Source organism: Malaya genurostris, chromosome 1 (genome assembly GCF_030247185.1).
Source record: "Malaya genurostris strain Urasoe2022 chromosome 1, Malgen_1.1, whole genome shotgun sequence".
In the NCBI taxonomy this organism is placed as follows: domain Eukaryota; kingdom Metazoa; phylum Arthropoda; class Insecta; order Diptera; family Culicidae; genus Malaya; species Malaya genurostris.
This window is the reverse complement of record NC_080570.1, coordinates 25275786-25295394: the sequence shown is the minus strand read 5'-3', so window position 1 is coordinate 25295394 and position 19609 is coordinate 25275786. Positions and strand designations below refer to the sequence as shown.

Genomic DNA, 19609 nt, shown 5'->3' with positions numbered 1-19609 from the left:
AAAAATCGAAGAGCACATCTAAAACAATCATCTTTACACTTTGCAACTAGTCTCTTTTATTTAATAAATATCAAAAACGAACCGCATTCAATCGTGAACAAATGTTTTAAAACTTTATTTAGGCGATTCGGACCGTAAATAGTCTGATCCAATTTGTCAATAAACAAACAAAAGAAATTTCTGTTTACAAACAGTACTGCTGGACTGTCAAAAAGTGTTCATCCGATTGAGGTTAGCAGTGACGGTAAAAAACCTAATGTTCGTGTAAAACCTAAGTGACACACATCGGGGAATGGTTCACTCAGAAAAGCCTTGGAAAGACAAGAAACATAATCGAGTTGTTTTGAAAGATGAATGACATCGTGACATATAGGTTCGGTCGTGACAATTGGTTTATTTTCATTTTCAATCACATTTCAAATTGAGATTATGTCATGTTCGTGTAAAACCTAATTCAATGGATGATGAATGCATTGAGAGATGAAAATTATTCTTAACTTTGACTGAACTAAACAAGATTTAGAAGGTTTAGGAGAGATTGTGTGAGATTAGCAGGTGTAAGCAAGTTTAAGAGGGATCGTGCAGGTTTTTTTTTTCTAAGAATCCGATGCTTTTAGTAAGAAATGGAGAAAATTCGAATAATTCTTTATGATCTGTGGGACTGAAAAATGCCTTGAATTGTCATGCCCGGTGGGATCTGCATTTAAGAAGAACTTAGATAGCTCTTGGTGTGTACACTCGGTAAATTCGAAAATTGAAATTTGAGCTAGAATCCATTGTGATTCCCAATTGGATTACAAATAAGATGAAACAATTCATTTCGGGTGGAATCAGTTGGTGCTCACAATGAATTCAGACTCAAATTCCGGACAACTTAACTGAGCAGCGGTGTTTTCAAACACAGCGCTCCCATAAAGCTCTGACGACTTCCACTGCCTACTGGAAACGCAAATCGGTGTTAAAAAGTGTTTTCCGATGAAGTTCCTTTACGCCATTCTGCTGCTCGCTTTATTCCAACAGGATTAGCAGCTCTTTGGTGTGGTTTTGCTGTGTGTCCTTCTGCGACAGTTCTTCGGCACAATTCTGCTACTCACTTAATCCCAGAAGGGTGAGGTCTTTGGTGTTGCTCTCTCGTATGCCTTGCTTCGACAACCGTTGAACAGAAAATAATGGGAAAAAATTTGAATGTTCATCTTTCATACCGTTACAGTTGTACATCATTCTGATTGGCTGGTGCTGACATGGGTCTGAACTGACTGAAAATCTCTTTGATACTTGTTGATACCAGTCGTATTCACGGCAAACAATAATTGTTTTGTCACCTAAACACTTCATTTATGTAGTATTGGACATCTGACGAATACTGTAACCGTTTATTAGGGTTTGCAAGATGATCTCTGTTAGCTATAAAATGATGTTCATTCGACGAATTTTGAGACGCTTTATCATGTTCGTGTAAAACCTAATTAACATTGAACTCACCTGTTTTCTACAACTCAAATGATGCACTGCTCTAACCAACATGTGTGAAGCGAAATGCATGAACATGAAATCGCAAGTTACTAGATTATGAATATTTTCAACGATTCAATTACAAAAGTGCATGTAAGAAAGTAATCTTATTTTAAAAAAAAAGCAGCTTACCAGCTAGGTCATTGGCTACCCAATTTATTGCATTATAAAGAAAGGAATAAGCTACGAGTTGAACGGATGTTCGGCTCTTGAAGAGCGAGTTCTAATCCTTCTATAACGTATTAAATGTGACGACAACGTAAGAAGTAAGAAATCTTCTCTCTCACTCAGTACACTGATAAAAATTTGCACGATCGATTCATAAGTAAACAGCACTTCAATTTGATATGCTTTTTTGTTTCAATACATAACCAAAGCGATTTGTTTTAAGATTTCATATGCAAATTCACTAAGATGCAAGATTAGATTGTTTTTCACTGACATTCGTATGAAATTCAGAGGTAACGATGTATCTTATCGTTTTGATGTGCAATGTAGATAAATAAGTTCGCATTGCAATGTTTTCTGTGCAACTCAACAGTCACGTACCTAGAGGAGGGGGGGGGGCGAGGGGCCCTGGCTCCTCCCGAAATCAAAAACATAATTATTTAGAATGTCTCAGACATGTTCAACAGAAATAACAAGACGGTAAACGTAATGAAATGTATTACAATATCAGTTCCAGTGGAAAAGTTTAAACTGTATGTTAAAAAAAGCCGTAAAAGGTACATTAGATACATTAGGTGAACAAGCAATCTTCAGTAACATTAGTTTTTACTAATAGTACAGTTGTTGTACCGTTTAATTCTACTATGTCACGTCATTACACTCTCACAAAGTCACTATTTTCACAGTCACTATTTCCACAGAAGTGTATCAAACGTTATAATACAAATACATATTTCGGAATGTTATTTACATCCTTCTTCAGTATATCGGTTTTATAAGTTTATTCGTGTAATGACGTGACATAGTAGAATTAAACGGTACAACAGCAGTACTATTAGTGAGAATATTCTACTAACAGCTCAAAGAGAAATTTGGTGATTATTTTTTAATCTTTGGGCCTCTCCCGAAATGAAATCCTGGGTACGGGCGTGCAACTTAAGCAATCAATTCTCGGTTGATTTTCCAGAAGGCCGTAACAGCAAGTGACAGTTTCTCTTTGTTTACTTTCTCTTCTATTAATTACCAAGCGGTTTACACGTTTATCACTTAACTCTTGGCATAGAATGATGCTCGAAACGTTCGACTTTCAAACAGAACTGTGAAATCCAAGAAAATCTTTTTAGATCACATCACAATAATCGAAAGAGAGAGTGAACAAAAAGAAACTGTCACTTGCTGTTACGGCCTTCTGGAAAATCAACCGAGATTTCTAAATGAGCTGATGAGCAGATACTTCGAATCGATTCACTTTGGTGAGCTAATCGTTTACAAGCTGCTCACTCACGCTTCCCGCATGCGCATGGCTGCCAGATGGCTGACTAATCGCTGCCAGCTGGAAAAATATGGCTGGCAGACATTCTGGTGACCGACTGCCTCACCGCTGCCAGATATACAACTCAAACGATACAACCGTATCCACCAGGATTTTTCCACATTGAAATCTTTGACATTTTCAGCGAAGGTGAGAAGATGAAAACGCTCGGCTAACTTGGATACAGGCGACTTTGTTTTGTCAAATTTGATTTGACAACCGTCACTGAATCAATTTTGGTTGCCGTCTGGTGGCCATAGCTGCCGCCCAGGTAGCCAAAACGCTATGCGGGTTAGTGCGAGCTGTGATGAGCTGTCAAAAGATTGAAGGATAAGTAGAATATTGTGGTTTTCATCGGGGCATAGAATGCGTAATCGCCGTAGACTAGCGAAATATACAGTATTTCAATATCAAGCACTTGAGTGAATGGAGAAATAAATCGTTTGGTGGATTAAAGACAATTACAGACCTGAAGGGTAATGTTTTCTAGCGACAAGAATTATTTGTTTGTTCACTGCAAACATCAACAAGTAGTATATGTTAAAGGCGACTGAATTTTTAGAGTAGACGATTTACAAAGCCAAAGACGTCGAATAATATAAACTATCATCATATAATTATCGACGGGCCTGGTATCAGGCTTCAGTTAATAGAATAATAGGATAGGATAGGGTTCTAAAAGACGTAAATGTGCTCGGTTTTTATTTCAAGTATGCACTTTAGTAATTGGATTATTGAGAGATTACTTGACTAAGTTATGTTAAGTAAAAGTAGCAATATTGATCAATAAATCTTATTCAGATAATTGTTCACGGCTCCTAACAAACTTGTCACGATCTTTAAATTATGAAAGAATCAATGAATAATAGAAATCGTGTGATTTAGATTCGCTTCATCCCTTTATGGGTTTCACCTTAAAGTAACACTTTATTTGTTGACTTTAAAATCACGGCTGACGGTTCTACGGTATCGGGAAAATTACACATTCATCCCTAACTTTAACTAAACTGCATTATCAATGAATGCTTTCTTTTCTTCCTTTTCACAGAACTACCGCATTCGCCGCCCACCCTCTGGACGGAGCACACAAAGTACGACCCGGGGGATATCCTGCGAGCCAACTGTTCGACACCGCCATCGAAACCGGGTGCCACGGTCACTTTCCTGCTGAACAGCATGACGGTAGGTGGAACTCTTCTCGAGAACAAGTTCTAAGTTTTGCACACGGAGAAATAAAACCAAACCCGGAAACAGTACATAAATACCGGTTCTGCGGAAAAGTGCCAAGCAATCTCGTTCTGAATTGAAACAATCAATTTTTAAGTTTGGCAGACTAGCTAGCGCTTTTTTCATTGTTCCGAATGAACTGGATTTTTTTCTGTGTGCACAACAGGAATGTGTGAAAGCGTAAATTTTCTCAGCACTATCAGCACAGGTGAAAACAAGCTTGACCTGGGTTACGCGCTGATGTTTAATAATGAAATACCGTAGAAAGTTCCAGAAGCTTGCGGATTGCAAAAAGGAATGAAAAGCCACTGCAATGACAATCCGGTGTGCACGGTGGAAAATTCTTGCGTAGTAAACAAAACCGATTACCAAAAAGTTGTTCACGTGATAAAATGGTTCAACATTATTCATTCAACGCCAAACACATCAAATTCAAAGCTCACCATTTGGAAAAGTTTCCGACCCGCAGAAAGCTCACTCAAAATGTTTGACCACCAACCTTGTCCATAGTGCTGTTGCGGTCTGGTTCCACTTTTTGCCACCCGCTTTATATGTGTAGTTATTTATGGGTGTCATTAGTACCGGACATAATTCCTTTTTAATTAACACATAGGCAGCGCCCTCGAGAAGTAGCACTGGGTGGCGAGCGAACAGAGTGCGAATTAGGTGACTGGATGCTGCTGGTTGCACTGCGGACGATTTGGAGTCCTTGTGGTACTTGCGGTATGAAATGTCCACTCGGAACGATGAGCATACCAAGTGACAAAACTCTAAACAACGGTATCGAGCGACCTGTGATTCTGTGGACCGATGAAATGTCGACCAATTCTCGAGCTACTTGAATTGCCTTGAAAGCCATCACGTCGTTATAAATTATGGCTAATTTTCCAGGACTCTCGCGGCTGTGTGGCTCGCGTCTGATAGCTGTAAATTAATTACAATTACCACACGTGCCACAGCTAATTTAAGTGTTTGTTTGGGTGGGAGGGGGTCACTTGCACTTGGAAAGAAAGGAAGAAGATTGCCGGTTAATGAATGCTATCTGATAAAGGCTGGGTCAAATCTAATTTATGAAAGTTTTCTGCTGGGAAGCGTTTCATTGAAAATTCACCAGCCAAGATTCATGATTGCACTGGTTGTGGCCGTATACCTTTTTTTTAACTTTTGTGGTTATGTTTCTACCACAGACTAACAGACATGACAGTATGAGTAAATTCTTATAAAAATAATTTTTCGTGATGCACTAGTTCCACCTATATTGTACTGCGCGAACTATTTACTATCAGTACACCCCTGGTGTTATGTAAAAGTTTTTTTACTAGTTGGTTTCCCCTCGTTTGTCAACACCGATCAGCTGCTTGCAGGGATGCCAGATTTCATCAAAATATTTGAAAATAAATCGTCACAATAAATTATTGGATTACGTTGATAATATATTTAACTTTTTCGCGATGTTGGAAGGTAACCATTTATTTGACTCAACGTTGTTCATCTAGACTATTTTTTATTGTGTTGGTAGTTTTCACCCGAAATTAAGTGGCGGCAGATCAGAAGCAAGTAAATATTGTAGCAAAACGGGTTCGATTTTGTATTGCGTTGGAGGATGAGAAGTAGGCACAATTATGTATATAGTTTTGGCAATATGTAATAAATCTGTATCCTGCATGAAATTCGCATGGACATATACAAATCAATACATTACATATAATTCTGTATGAATGGCAACTCTGTTGGTAAATGAAAAAATAAACACAGTCTAGATGACAAACAGGATATTTTTGATAGGGTAACGTGGCGCCATCATGACACATGTGAGTACTGTCCCAAATAAAGGAATATTCGAAATGACCGTTAAAATGGTTGAAGAATCTAATTTGAGTGTCCTGTCTGTTAGTCTGTGTTTCTACTTCCTTTGTAAAATTTATGGTCTCTCGAGAGTACAGGGAAAAAGACGCAGCGGAGAGGCAGCAACAGCAAACAAAGTCATTAAAGCATATCTAATTGAATCTACTTTCATAACAAGACATGTTCAATATTAATGTTTTTTTTTTAAATTAATAAGCTTGGCCAACTTTTCTTTATAATTTAAGAATTGCAACGGGAAAGACTCTGTATACTTATAGTTTTATTGCATTAGGATATGAAACAATCTCGCTGGAGTATGGATTATTTTCTTCTGGCTTTCCACTGAACATTACCTTCGAGTTTGCTTTGGATTCATAACAATGCTGACAATGTAGTACGTGTCCTTGATGTTCACAAAGAAAAACTTACGAACTCCAGCACACTTCGGTGCGCAATAATATGATGTTAGATTTACATAAAACCAAACTAAGGTGATTGTCGCAAACCCCTCGTTGCGACGCCCTTACATCCAACACCGTGATAGTGTCAACCGGATTCCCCTCTTATGGTGAGCCGCTGGGCGTTAAAACGTCATTTCATATCGGGTAAGACATTTTGTAAAAAAATTTGCTGGTCATTGCTAAAAGAGGTGTCGAAAATTCTCTATGAATATATTGAACTTATATTGCGATAATATTAAGTTAATCAGTAATTTGTATTCTACGTGAGCTCCGTTACATGCAATAGTTATTTTGGATCATTATATCTAGTTATAATTGATGTTGCTGAAAGGTAAAATAATAAGTGAATTCATTAACTTAACCTAACCTTAAACTAATTTACTTATAGCGTGGCTGATAGCATTAATATTAAATAGGAAAAGGGACACTAAAACGTAAGTTCTTTTACTTTAATTAATTATATCTGATAAACTATATGCAATATTACTGAAGGAACTATATACTATGTACAGTGATTATGTTTGATTAATGCTTAAATATGTATACAAAGATTTGCTATAGAAATTCGTGTTGTATTGGCAGGAATTTTTCAACGTTCCTTAACGTTTGCTCAACACAATGGCGTAAAATGGAATACACGTTCAAAAAACCGGAAAACTGTCTTTTTTTCTAGTTGCATTCGCAACAGTGATTTTTTAAGATGTATAGGATTTGATTTTTAAAAATAACACAAAAAATTGGCCGGTATTTCACTAGCTTCCAGTGAGTCAATGCTCTCAATTTGGCCATTGTTTCGCGTGCCGTGTGGGATGTGGTATAGTCTTGTTGAAACGACATGTCAGGCATATCCAGTTCTTCCTTTTTTTACGAAAACAAAAGTCGATCATCACACGGTAGCGCTCGCCAATCGCCCATCGTCGCCTTCGAAGAAGTAGTCCACACTAAACAGTGTTTTTTGCGATGAATTGGAAGCTCTTGTAATGCTTCTTGTTGGTTGGTCTTCACTTCAGATGCGACAATTTTGCTTGTTGACTTATCCATTCAACCAGAAATGAGCTTCGTCGCTGACCATACATTTTTTTGATGAGCACTTTCTTAACCGAACATGGGTTCTTCGTTCGTAAGTCGATTCATGATTAAATTATAGACCAAACTGGAAAAGTTTGACAATGACAGAAAGATACCAGTAAAAAAATCATCCTTTACTTTTAATCAATTTTAATGATGCTGTATTGTAATGCTTCATGATGAATATCATTTTCCGTAATTACCAATTCCGTTAAAAAAATTTAACCTATGGGGTTTGCTTACACGCGACACTCCAATTTCACACTACAAACTAGACAATTGGTAACAGCAAAAGCCAAACGGATAGGAAATCGAAGATGCTAAAATTCAAATGGACATATGGATGATGGAGATAAAAACATAACTTTTCATTGAATTTGCCAGTCAAATGGTCTCGAAAACGTTTTCCATCAGTTTTTTAACTTTTAACTTTTTTTCTGTACCTGATTTTGTTCTCTTTGCCTTCATTCCGCCACTTTCGGCGTTAGCTCTTGTTACTGTGAACTCTGTACTTGTTGTTGAACTTTTTATACCTGTTGCTGTACTTTCTGTACCTGTTTCTATATCTTCTGAACCTGTTTCAGTATATTCTATACCTGTTCTAGTACTCTCTGTATTTGCTTTTGTATTTTTCTGTACTTGCTCCAGCACTCTCTGCACTTGTTCCTGTACTTTCTATATTTGTTCCTGAACTTTCGGTACCTATTCCTGATCTTATTGCACCTGCTCTTTTACTTTCTGTGCATGTTTCTCTATTTTCTATACGTGTTCTAGTATTCTCTGCATTTGTTCCTGTCTTTGCTGTACTTGTTTCAGTACTATATCTACTAACTTTGTTTCTATACTCTCTGCACTTGTTCCTGTGTTTTCTGTAATTGTTCCTGTGCCTTTTGTTCGTGTTCCTGTACTCTCTGTACATACTCTTTATTGAGGTTTCTATGCCCGTTCAAAAACGAACGGCGGCCCTAGTGAAAAATGGGTGGCCAATACGTTTCCTGATGAAAACAAAAGAATATCTAAAAGCGATTCACACGTAGCATCATGCGTCTATCACCGGCATAGAACGGTTACGGAACAACAACATTAATTGTAAGCAATTCATATGAAGAAACACTACGTCAAGTTCACGGATCATTCTAACGTCGGGTACGTGAGCAATATTCGGCTAAAAATATTAATAAATTAATCTTGACGTCAACCGAAGTTGATTGATCGTCTGAATCGTGTTTAATGCATGCGTTTCCTGATGAAAACAAACCAATCTCATTTGCATTTGTGGTTGTAAGTGAGCTGTCAGAATACTCAATTGAGGTTTCTACGCCCGGTGAAAAATGAACGGTGACCCTAGTGAAAAATGGGTGGCCAATATATTTCCTGATGAAAACAAAACAATATGTAAGAGCTATTCACACGTGGCATCAGGCGACTATCACCGGCATTTAACGGTTACGGAAAAACAACATTAATTATCAGCATTCAATATGAAGCGACACAACGTCACCTTTAAAATTCATTATTTTTTTCTGTGAAGACATCAACTATGCTTTTTTGATCAATCTCGCTCATTGTATTGTCAAATAATTCAATGAAAGCGATATGTGGGCCAGAACCTTGTCCAAAGCCATACTAAATTTAAAAAATAATTTTTGTTTTGCTAGCCAAACCAGTTTTCTGGGTCATACTTTATAGATAAATGAAAGTTCGCAAACATTTTTTCGGATTCACAGACAACCCTGTCTGAAGATTTTAGAATTTTTTACCTGACGTCTCAGCTTTAAGAGTAATCTGAAATCAGCTGCATTTACTTCAAGTTTTCGCGTCGCGATAACAGCAGTATTGCACTTTCGGTAAAATAACATGACGACTCTACTGATGAGATGACTACTGGTACAATATTCCTATCAGCTGCAGAAACTTGAGTAGTAATACGACTCGACACGACACGGAACTTTTATTTTAGCTCGACTCCTACGTCAATTTCACGGTTATGTCTTTGGCATTACCTACTCCAGTATTTTTTGTTGTGATCTCAAACATTTGCGCTTCGGATTACTCCGCCAAAACACTAGAAACTCCAGTTATCTTCAAATCAAACACTCTCCAAAAACAGTCGTCTCCTTTATCTTATCTATGGCATCCATGGTCTATTTTCAAGCAGCGCGTCATCATCAAGGTCGAAGCACTTTATGAATCTTGAGTAGCGAGCAAATCCCGTTAAGTGCCCATAGATGCTCAAGTGCTGCTGCTGCTGCTTCTGGAGAGTAGGACGATGTGAAAGAAATATAAAATTGAGTGTTTCCCTTACCTATACTTTTCACGTCAGCACACATTATTGCACGGGCGTTGATTTCGCGGTTGGTTGGATTGACAGCGTTCCCAGGAAAATAGCGGGAGGCAGACGCCCGAAAAAAAACGGCAAGCCAGCAGGCGATGCAGAAATCATATTAAACCATATTTAGACTCAACAAATCGTTATTTCATCTGATTTTTATTTCTCTCTCTCTCTTTCGTTTATTAAACTGCTTGTACTCTAGCGTGTCTGTCACGTTTCAGCTGTTTTTTGGAAAGATGCTGTGTGTAATGAAAGCTTTCGAGGGCTTGACTCGGGAAATGAACGGGAAAATGTGTGATCAATATTTACACAGTCATTTTCCGTTGATATTATGACTTAGTAGAGGTAGGACAACGTGTTAACAATAAGGGTAACTCTGGCTGGAGCAAATTCACCGGTATTCTTCCAAATAAAAGCTTTCTAGTGTCTTAAAAAAGAAGGTGAAACAGTGAATCGTAAGGTAAATGCAAATCTATTGGAAAGGATTTCTGGATTGATAATTCTAACGACCACTGAATTTCCACCCGAACAAGTAATAAACAAAGTAGCCTAGCTTATCTTATACAATGGTTCTAATAAAAAATAAACAACAAGTAACAAAAACCCTGGATTGTGTCTAGCACCGTTTTTTTTTCTCATAAACCTAGAACTGTTGATAACGTGCCGGTCCCGAGGGAGAGGAAGGAGGTCCATAGGCATTGGACGGAGGACCGTAGCTCTTGGCAGGTTCTTTGTTTTCATTGGTTTTGTACTTGATGAAGTAAACCTCGGGTTTGCTGGGTTCGGTTGGTTCGGCCTGTGGGATCTCCAACGGTGCGGGTTCTTCGGGTTTCTTCACCAGCACGTACACCAAAGTCTTGTGTTCGTCCTGTGGCTGTGGTGGAATCTGCTGCTGGATCGGTGCCGGTGGTGCCGGAGCCTTGATGAAGATGATTTTGTAGTGTTTCTTCGGAATGGGAGCTTCCAGTACGGCACTTTTGACGATTTCGGTCGGTTCTTCCGGTGGAACGTGCACGTACACATTTTTGGTGACTAGCTTCTGTATTGGCGGAGGACCATACTCGGAAGCCGGTGGACCGTACACCGGCGTCGGTGGTCCGTAGTCTGACGCCGGTGGACCATATTCTTGCTTGGGGGCACCATACTCAAGTTCGGGCAGCTGGAGCTGCTTAGCCGGCAGAACAATGCGCCCCCGTGGTGGCTCCGGGAAGGCTAATGCGCATGCAGCGCATGCCAGGAGAATCTGAAATTGCAAGGGAATGAGAAATTTATTTAAAATAAATCAAGTTGAAGCAATGCGACTTGTCATTTTAGGAGTTAGAATGAATACCGGGTGCGCGAGTTAAAAGTGGTGTTTTCCTAATCAAAAATAATCGCGACTATTCAAGAACGATGGCGAAATATTTTATATTCAATGTATTTGCTAATTGATTTATTTCATCCCAAAAGAAATCTTCACTTCTAATTAACATTCATTCATCGAACCGTTTTCGTATATCTTCGAAAGTTTAGAAGTTTTGCTCAGTCAGCGTGTGTCCCATCGATGAAAAGAGGTGACAAATGGAAGGTGCTTGACCTGTTGAGTATAGTTGGTGCGGTAGAAGTTTCCAGTTTCCACTTTGACTGAATATGGAGAAGCATTGTCAGTCTGCAGAATGACTTTGTGATGTCTTTGAGCCTATTTTGGTCGTTTTTTTTTCAATAGTGCATTGTTCACGGTAGCGGACAATATTAACTTATTCGTCGGGTTTAAGAAGCTCCTTTTCCCCATAATGATTCGGTCCTACACTCGATGTTGATGGTTATCCTGATGTTAGCAAAGATTTTTTATGACTCAGATTCACAAAAAATATTTATTTTGTACGTCATCGTACAAACGAACCGCCAATGTTTGGTTCACAGCCTGAACAAGTAAGCCTAGCAAATTACTCCTTTTCATTGCGATAGTTTGAAAATGTGGATGGAGATCGTTTCTGGCAACGCTTTATGCTAGTTGCTACGGTGCAAAACAAACTTGTTTGTTTATGTTTATCGTTGCTGTATAAAACTGCAACAATCGGTCTAAATATCACCGGCACTAGCACAAAAGATGAAAAATGAACACAAACACCCACGAATCTACAAATATCAATACAGCTAGTAGTATATTTATTTATTTATTTATTTATTTATTTGGAGCAGGGAAAAGCCCGGTGGAGATGAAATATATCAATCTCTCTCTCCAACAGGCATAAAACCTCCTCATCATTTGTATCAACAGATTACAATGATCCAACAGATACATTTAGGCCTAACACTACAATTAAAACTAACAGTTAAAACTAAATTTATAACACTATAACTAGTTGATGACACCAAGTATAGCAGTATTAGTACTCTTACTTAGAAGGTAAGAGAGAGGAGAAAAGTGGTTGGGTAAATTGAAAACAAGGGTTGGTGGAGGGGGTGCTAAACGAGCGAAAACGAACGACGGGGTTGAAATCAGCATGTAGATCTAATTAGTTATCAAAAAGATGGTGGAAGAAAAAAAACGACGAGGTTAGAATCGACATGTAGATCTAATTAGTGATCAAAATGGATGGTGGAAGACAGAAAAAAGAGGAAATAACGACCAGGTTAATTTAGGCGAGCGAATCTAGTTAGTTTCAAATGAAGATGATGGAGAGACGGAATGGGGGTTGAATGAAAATAAAATATTAACGGTTCCAGACAAATCCTAATCTGACAGGTGGCAATCGTGAGATACTGATGATATTTAAAACTTACACACGATGTCTTAACAGAGTCTAAAACACAAAATCGTTGAGTTATTTTGTGTTATTAGATGAGTTATTTTGATGTTCTCTTGAATGACAAAGTTTATTTCCAGCAATCAATCCTGAACGGTTGAATGCAAAAAACGGATAAATGCAATTTAGTTTTGAAAACCCGTTAAAGTAATTTTGAACACAAAAACCGGATAAAAACATTGTGTGTAAAAACCGGACATGGATTTTTAAGCTGCAAAAATCGATTAAAATATATACCTTATGATCAAAAATGAACCGGAATTTTTATTTTAAAATTCCCGCGCTTGTCCAATCGGTAAACTTTTATTCTCTCAACGTTGGCAACACTTTTATACACATTCTGTCAAATTTTGACGCATATCGTACGATTAGTTTTTGTTTGGCGTCTATACAGGGAAGTTGAAAAATTTTCGTGTGGCGATTTTTATAATGGATGAAAATTTAGAACAACGTGCGTGCATCAAATTTTGTGTTGCAAATGGATTTAAGTGTTCCGAAACGTTGAAAATGTTAGAAAAGGCTTTTGGTGAATCGTGTCTAGGAAAAACACAGGCATACGAGTGGTATAAACGCTTCAAAGGTGGTCGTGCAAGCTTGGATCATGATGAGATCCCTGGCCGGCCAACAACATCTGTTACTGAAGAAAACATTGAATCGGCGAAGCAAATCGTGTTGCAAAATCGTTCTGTACCGATTAGAGAGATTGCTGTGTTGTTGGGCATCTCGTATGGATCAGCCGAACACATTTTAACTGATGTTTTGGGTTTGAAACGCGTCGCTTCTCGGCTGGTGCCAAAAAAAGCTGAATTTCCAAGCACCGTACTCTCCCGTGTGACTTTTTCCTCTTCCCCAGACTCAAATTGCCATTGCTGGGAACGCGTTTTGAAACCATAGAGACCATAAAAGAGAATTCGCTGCGTGAACTAAAGGCCATACCTTCGGCGGCCTATAAAACTTGTATGGAAAATTGGATCAAGCGTTGGCATGCATGTATTGCCGCAGGAGGAGAGTACTTTGAAGGCGATAATAAAGAAATTTATTAAAAATTGAAATTTTGCGTTTTTTAATAAAATTCCGGTTCTTTTTTGATCATAAGGTATATTTTTAATGCAAACCCCGGATAAAGTGTTTGTTGATTCCGAGACTGCTAATTTCATTTGTTCAGTTGTTACGCTAAATGTTTTAATTTGGGTTTTGCATTCAAAAATACTGAAAAGGGGTTTACAACATGTTGAAGGTGATTGACAAGACAGTTTTCAAAAATCCAATAAACAAATTATGGCTTCAAATTAAGCGAAAAATACTTAGCTTTTTCGTACCTAGCTTCCTAGACCCCTCTGCATTTTATTGAGATTCTTAAGGCCTTTCTCATTTTCAAAGCAAAATCCTCCGAGACCTCTTTTGTAATGTAACAAAAAAGTAGTCACTGGGTGCAAAGCTAGAAAAAAAATTGGGTGGTCAAGAAGCTCCCTACGAAAGTTGCTACGGTTTGAGGATACGGTACTTCAGAACCCGTCATTGAAACTGACTTCGTGCTCAAAACCACCAACATGGAACTCAGTTCGATATCTTGGATACGGCTTCACCAATTTTCACAAACTTAGATTCAAATTACAAGTCTTATGATATCATACCAAACTCCATAATTTTATTCAGATCCGACTTCCGGTTCCGGAGTCACACAATGATTTTAAATTTCAAACAGTTGCTTAAAGCATGATGCAAGACCCTGCTGCTCGTTTGCTAGCTTCAGTCTATGATAATCAATGAACGGAGACAAATCGATTACACAGGCCTCCATCTACGTCAAGACAATGGAACTACACCCGGTTTTATTCAAATGCTTCAGTCAATGGCGAATATGAGGCTGCGTTCCTAAAGCTTAAACACAGAAAACCAACAACTGTGCTGTGAACATATCTGCTGTTGCACGCTTCAAAATTTGAGTTTCGCTTCAAACAAGAGCAATTGCGTCATCCAGCTGTTGGAAAGAAAAGGAGTGCAAACCAGAAATGAAATAATCGACTTCAACACGCTACCAAGAAAATCCCGTAAAAAGAAAGCTTCTAACCAAAATTGAATTAGTATTAAATTAATCGGCATTGTGAGAAGCTCAAGCGATTGCGTCATCCAGCTCCTGGTCGTTTGCATTGGAGTAAAAGAAAGTAAATTGGACAACTATGGGGAACAGTATACAAAATCAGCCGTTCCAAAGACTCTAAATGTTATGTTAAGAAATATTAAGATTACTTCTTTGCAAATCGGTATGTATATCTAGAATAATTTGATTAGCTAATAAATAAAGCTAGCATTTGGCTGCTTCGCCTTCAAGTAAAATGCTCCGAACAGTGTTTAATATCGTAGAGAATTCCACAATATAGCTCTTTTGAATTCCAGAAATGAATCTTATAGAGCATTTTAATAGTTTCTTTCACTCAAATATTTAGATGTATGCAATATTGAAATATATGAGCGAAACTTACCAAATGACTGACTGGTCCCCTTTTTTCTGGAATACAAACGTAATCACCCGTAACAAAACAGTCCTTTCCAGGACTCCAAAGTCACTAACGGTCCTTTTCAGGACCCCAAAAATAACGTAAAAAACTTTCGAAAACTGTCTCCCGCTCTAATGCCTAGAATACAAACGCAATCTTCCTAAACCGAATAGTACTTTCCAGAACTACCAAAAATCTTAAACGGTATCATATCAGTAAATATCTACACACATCTTGAATGCAGTCCTACCAAATACAAATTATAATACGGAATACTTCGACAAATTTTCAAGGACACATTTTGCATCGTGCGGTACACTGTCATGATACACTGTCAGAGTGACAATGTACTTTAACGAGTTTTCTATAAAACTAGCAACACTGAAGGGTAAGAACAAGTTCACCACAGTTACTGTTTATTATAGTGAAAAATAAATAAACAAACCGTTTTTATCTGATAATCAAGATCACAAGCGAAATGTAAGTTAAACAATAATCTAGAATGGTTAAGCCACCATGAATATACTACTAGCTGTATTGATATTTGTAGATTCGTGGGTGTTTGTGTTCTTTTTTCATATTTTGTGCTAGTGCCGGTGATATTTAGACTGATTGTTGCGGTTTAATACAGCAACGATAAACATAAACAAACAAGTTTGTTTTGCACCGTAGCAACTAGCATAAAGCGTTGCTAGAAACGATCTCCATCCACATTTTCAAACTATCGCAATGAAAAGGAGTAATTTGCTAGGCTTACTTGTTCAGGCTGTGAACCAAACATTGGCGGTTCGTTTGTATGGGACTTAGGGGTATTATTATTTGTATTTGGTCCTACGTCAATCTCGCAGCTATGACATTACCTATCACAGGTTTTTTTAAAACAATTTTCTTTCTTCCTTATTAAACATAAACATTAAACGTTCGAAACGTTAGCACATTTTTGTAAAATTATTTAGAAAACGAAGATATGATGAGAAAAAATGAGAACTTGCCACGAAGTTATACTGAATAACTAGAAAATTTTACGTTAGTGGCCAAATGAGAGCTTCTTTTGAGCGCTTTCCTCTTTACTTTTTTTGCGTACAAAGTAGGCTACTTTATCCCTACGTAGTTTTTTTCTACAATGGCGATGCAATAAGCGAAAGAAATTGTAAACAAAGAGATTTTCTCATTATAAATTGCATTCAGTTGTAAACTTTTTCCATAACTATTTCCTAGACTGATGAAATGCAAGTAATTTTAGATAGTCTCTTGAAAAAGTTTGAGCATTACCTCCCTCCCTTCTTCTTCTCTCTAGAGGGGAACGCAATTTGAGTTGCTACAGATTGATTAATTCTTTCATCTTCAACTCGACTATTCATGTATTAGTTAAAACAAAAACACGCGTCGGGGATTTTTTTCTTCAATTGATTTTGATTTCGAATTTCGACATACACAGCTAAATTGCTCAGACATGCGTATGAAAAGTGATGCACGAATTACTTCGCTGTCAATCCGCCGAGCACGTATCCGATCTACAAAACTGATCACGTCAGCAGATGCTGACTGAAAGCTCTTTCTCCTACTTTCGGGGTTCATCATTAAAATTCATCATATTCAAGACGATAAAATGCCAACATTGATTACATCTCAGTACGTGCCTGTCGGTTCTGCCGAGAACAATCCACAGCTCGATTAATATCCTGATTCGACCGGGGGATGATTGCGATTCTTCCCGCTTTAGCACCCCGTCCCTCCCCCCTGTCACACTGATTAATTTCCTCCCGTTCATTGTGCATTTAATCAGCACCTTTCCGAGCGATCGATCTACACCTACGCTTCCATAAATTGCGAACTGCTGGCACAATTGCATTCTTAATCCTCCCCCTTTTTTATTTTATTTCGGTTCCTCCCTTTTTCTCGCCCGCTCGAACAATCCCAAGAGACCTTACTCGGCTCCACTTGTTCCGAAATTGCAATCAGATGAGATTTATGGCGAGGGTTGCTGCACCTGCCCTTCCTCCGGTCGGCCAGTGCTCAACCACTCGCCACTTCCGCTCCTCGGGCTCGAGCTAAACCGGATCCGTGGGAGAAATCGCACACTTTTGCATAACAATTGCAACACAAATCAAGTAACTTTTATTTGCGCTTTCGGAGTTCGGTTTACCTGTCCGGGCGGTCGGTTCCCGGGGTTTCCCCCGGTCGTCGGCACAGAGGGAATCCTTTTCACCCGACGACGATGGCAAATCGCTTGGCTCTAGCAAGCTGAGCTCGGAGAAACGGATGTGATGGGATTCGATTTCCTCGGCTGTGTTCAGGGAAAATACAGACACTGTGACATAGGAGTCACACAAGCGGGCAACATGGCAAACAAAAAAAAAGAAACGAAGGCGACATTTGATTAGTGACGATTCGAACATCAAGCAATGGATTCCTTTACACCCTCTCGATGAGTGTCAGGCACTCGTAATTTAGCAGAAACGTGCCGCGTAATTGAATTCATTTGTTATCACTGATCCGGTTCTTGTAACAACAGATTTTCACGGTGAATAATCGGGTTACCTGTCGAGCAGTCAGTGTCGTTTTTATTCTTAACTTTATTACTCTCCGAAAAAATAAACATATCTCCGTAATCCTGAAGTCCAAGTCTATTTTGATTCGATTTGAAACTTTAAAACATTTTCCTCAAAAATTACATTAGCAATCAGAATCCACTTTCTTCGAATTGGAAGAAACTTTGAATACGTCTTCAGTGTAGCAAACCATTCATCTATGCAAGTATAGGGAGAGTGATTTGATTCAAACAAATATACTATATCTCGGTTAATTTTTCAAAAGGGCGTATAAGCAAGTGACAGTTTTTCATTATCAAATATTTTGATGAAATCAGGCATCCCTGCAAGCAGTTGATCGATGGTGACAAACGAGGGGAAACCAACTAGTAAAAAAACTTTTACGTAACACAGGGGTGTACCGATAGTAAATAGTTCGCGCAGTACAATATAGGTGGAACTAGTGCATCACGAAAAATTATTTTTATAAGAATTTACTCATACTGTCATGTCTGTTAGTCTGTGGTTTTGTTAAGTTTAGCCATATTGGCATGATTTTTATGCTCAACCACGCGAACAATTAGGAAAAATTAAGAAATCAAGGACGCTGCGGGAATACGCAGAATGACAAAAAGAGTGAGTAGCTACAGCCGTTTCCTACTCATTTGAAACTGTAGATACAAAACATCGGCATTGCACCATATAATCTCACAGAGTTCATTTCTCTTTCAAAAATTTTTATTTTTCGAACTAAGATTCTGCATTTATTGCAAATTTCAATAGTACCACACGGAAAAAATAGTTGCACATGGAAAAAAATTCATCTGGTTTCCGTCGCCTTGGCATCACTGCTCCGAGGCTCGGAGCTATGCAAAGTTACGGACGAGGAACGGCTTCCGGAGAAAGCTGACCAAACTACTGATCAAAGCAAACGGTGTACAAAATTATGTTACTTCAAAACGGCAACTACAACTGAATCGGTGCAATTCGCTCATTAATTATCTCCCAGAATTTTAAATGATAGAACTTAACAGTGCAACACAAAATTGACTTAGTTCGCAGAAACAAGGGCTCACAATTCCTAGGAATTTATCTTTTCTCCAGTGACAGTCCTCACGATCTAATTTCATTTTCATGAAATTCACTATTAAATAGTTCACTTTCTGCCACTGCAGCAATACAGCAGCGATTGCATCCGTTTCGAAGTAAAACAATTTCGAAATACCGGCCTGTCGCCTCCCAGGCACACCACTTGCACCTAGTCTAATCCAAGCGAAAATGAGGTACGTCGGACTCGTGAAGTATAATTTTTCATAAATTAATAATTGAGTCGCAGGATAGAATTTAATGTGCCGGAAGATAAAGGTGTTCTGATGATGGATTTGTATGGAATGGATTCCGAGAAACTTTGGAAAGTGGACGATCTGGACATAAGAACTTGTGTTGTTGTCTTCTGATTCGAGGATCTAAAATAAGACGAGACAGCATATGAAAAACGATTCAAGTTCAAGTCATTAAGCAAGTCTTACAGGCAAGGATGGCTTTTATCGTATCAAAGAACGTTCACTGGCAACTCTTCAACGATAGAATCAGTGCCATCAAAGAGAGTTGGAAATCATCGCAAGAACAAAAACCCGGCATGGTTCATTTAACATAGAATCGACACCAGTGCGAGAGCGAATTTCTCTCGATGACATTTCTGAGAATCAAAGGTAGCACGCTGCTGTGGGGATTCTCTCTGAAGCAACAAACGGTCGCTTATTCTCGTTTCGCGATCCGATTCTATACAGGCAGTTGATAATTGCGATAGAATAATTTTACGATTGCCGCTTATTCTAACTATGTGCATATAATCTTTATATAAGT

At 38.4% G+C, this 19609-nt stretch overlaps 2 protein-coding genes across 3 annotated transcripts in view; one reads left to right on the top strand and one right to left on the bottom strand.

Annotated features, from left to right (window-relative positions):
* LOC131435331 (uncharacterized) overlaps positions 1 to 19609 on the top strand; it is a 416567-nt gene that overhangs the window by 177072 nt on the left and 219886 nt on the right. For both annotated transcript variants that reach the window (XR_009230479.1, XM_058603098.1), the window contains exon 5: positions 4041 to 4174. Coding sequence is in view for 1 of the 2 variants with exons in the window: in XM_058603098.1 (XP_058459081.1) it covers positions 4041 to 4174 (134 nt within the window). In the remaining variant the exon portion in view is untranslated. The remainder of the gene's footprint in view (positions 1 to 4040; positions 4175 to 19609) is intronic.
* LOC131435340 (uncharacterized) overlaps positions 10382 to 19609 on the bottom strand; it is a 64203-nt gene continuing 54975 nt past the window's right edge. The window contains exon 2 of the mRNA XM_058603116.1: positions 10382 to 11168. Within this exon, the coding sequence (XP_058459099.1) occupies positions 10569 to 11168 (600 nt within the window). The 3' untranslated portion in view covers positions 10382 to 10568. The remainder of the gene's footprint in view (positions 11169 to 19609) is intronic.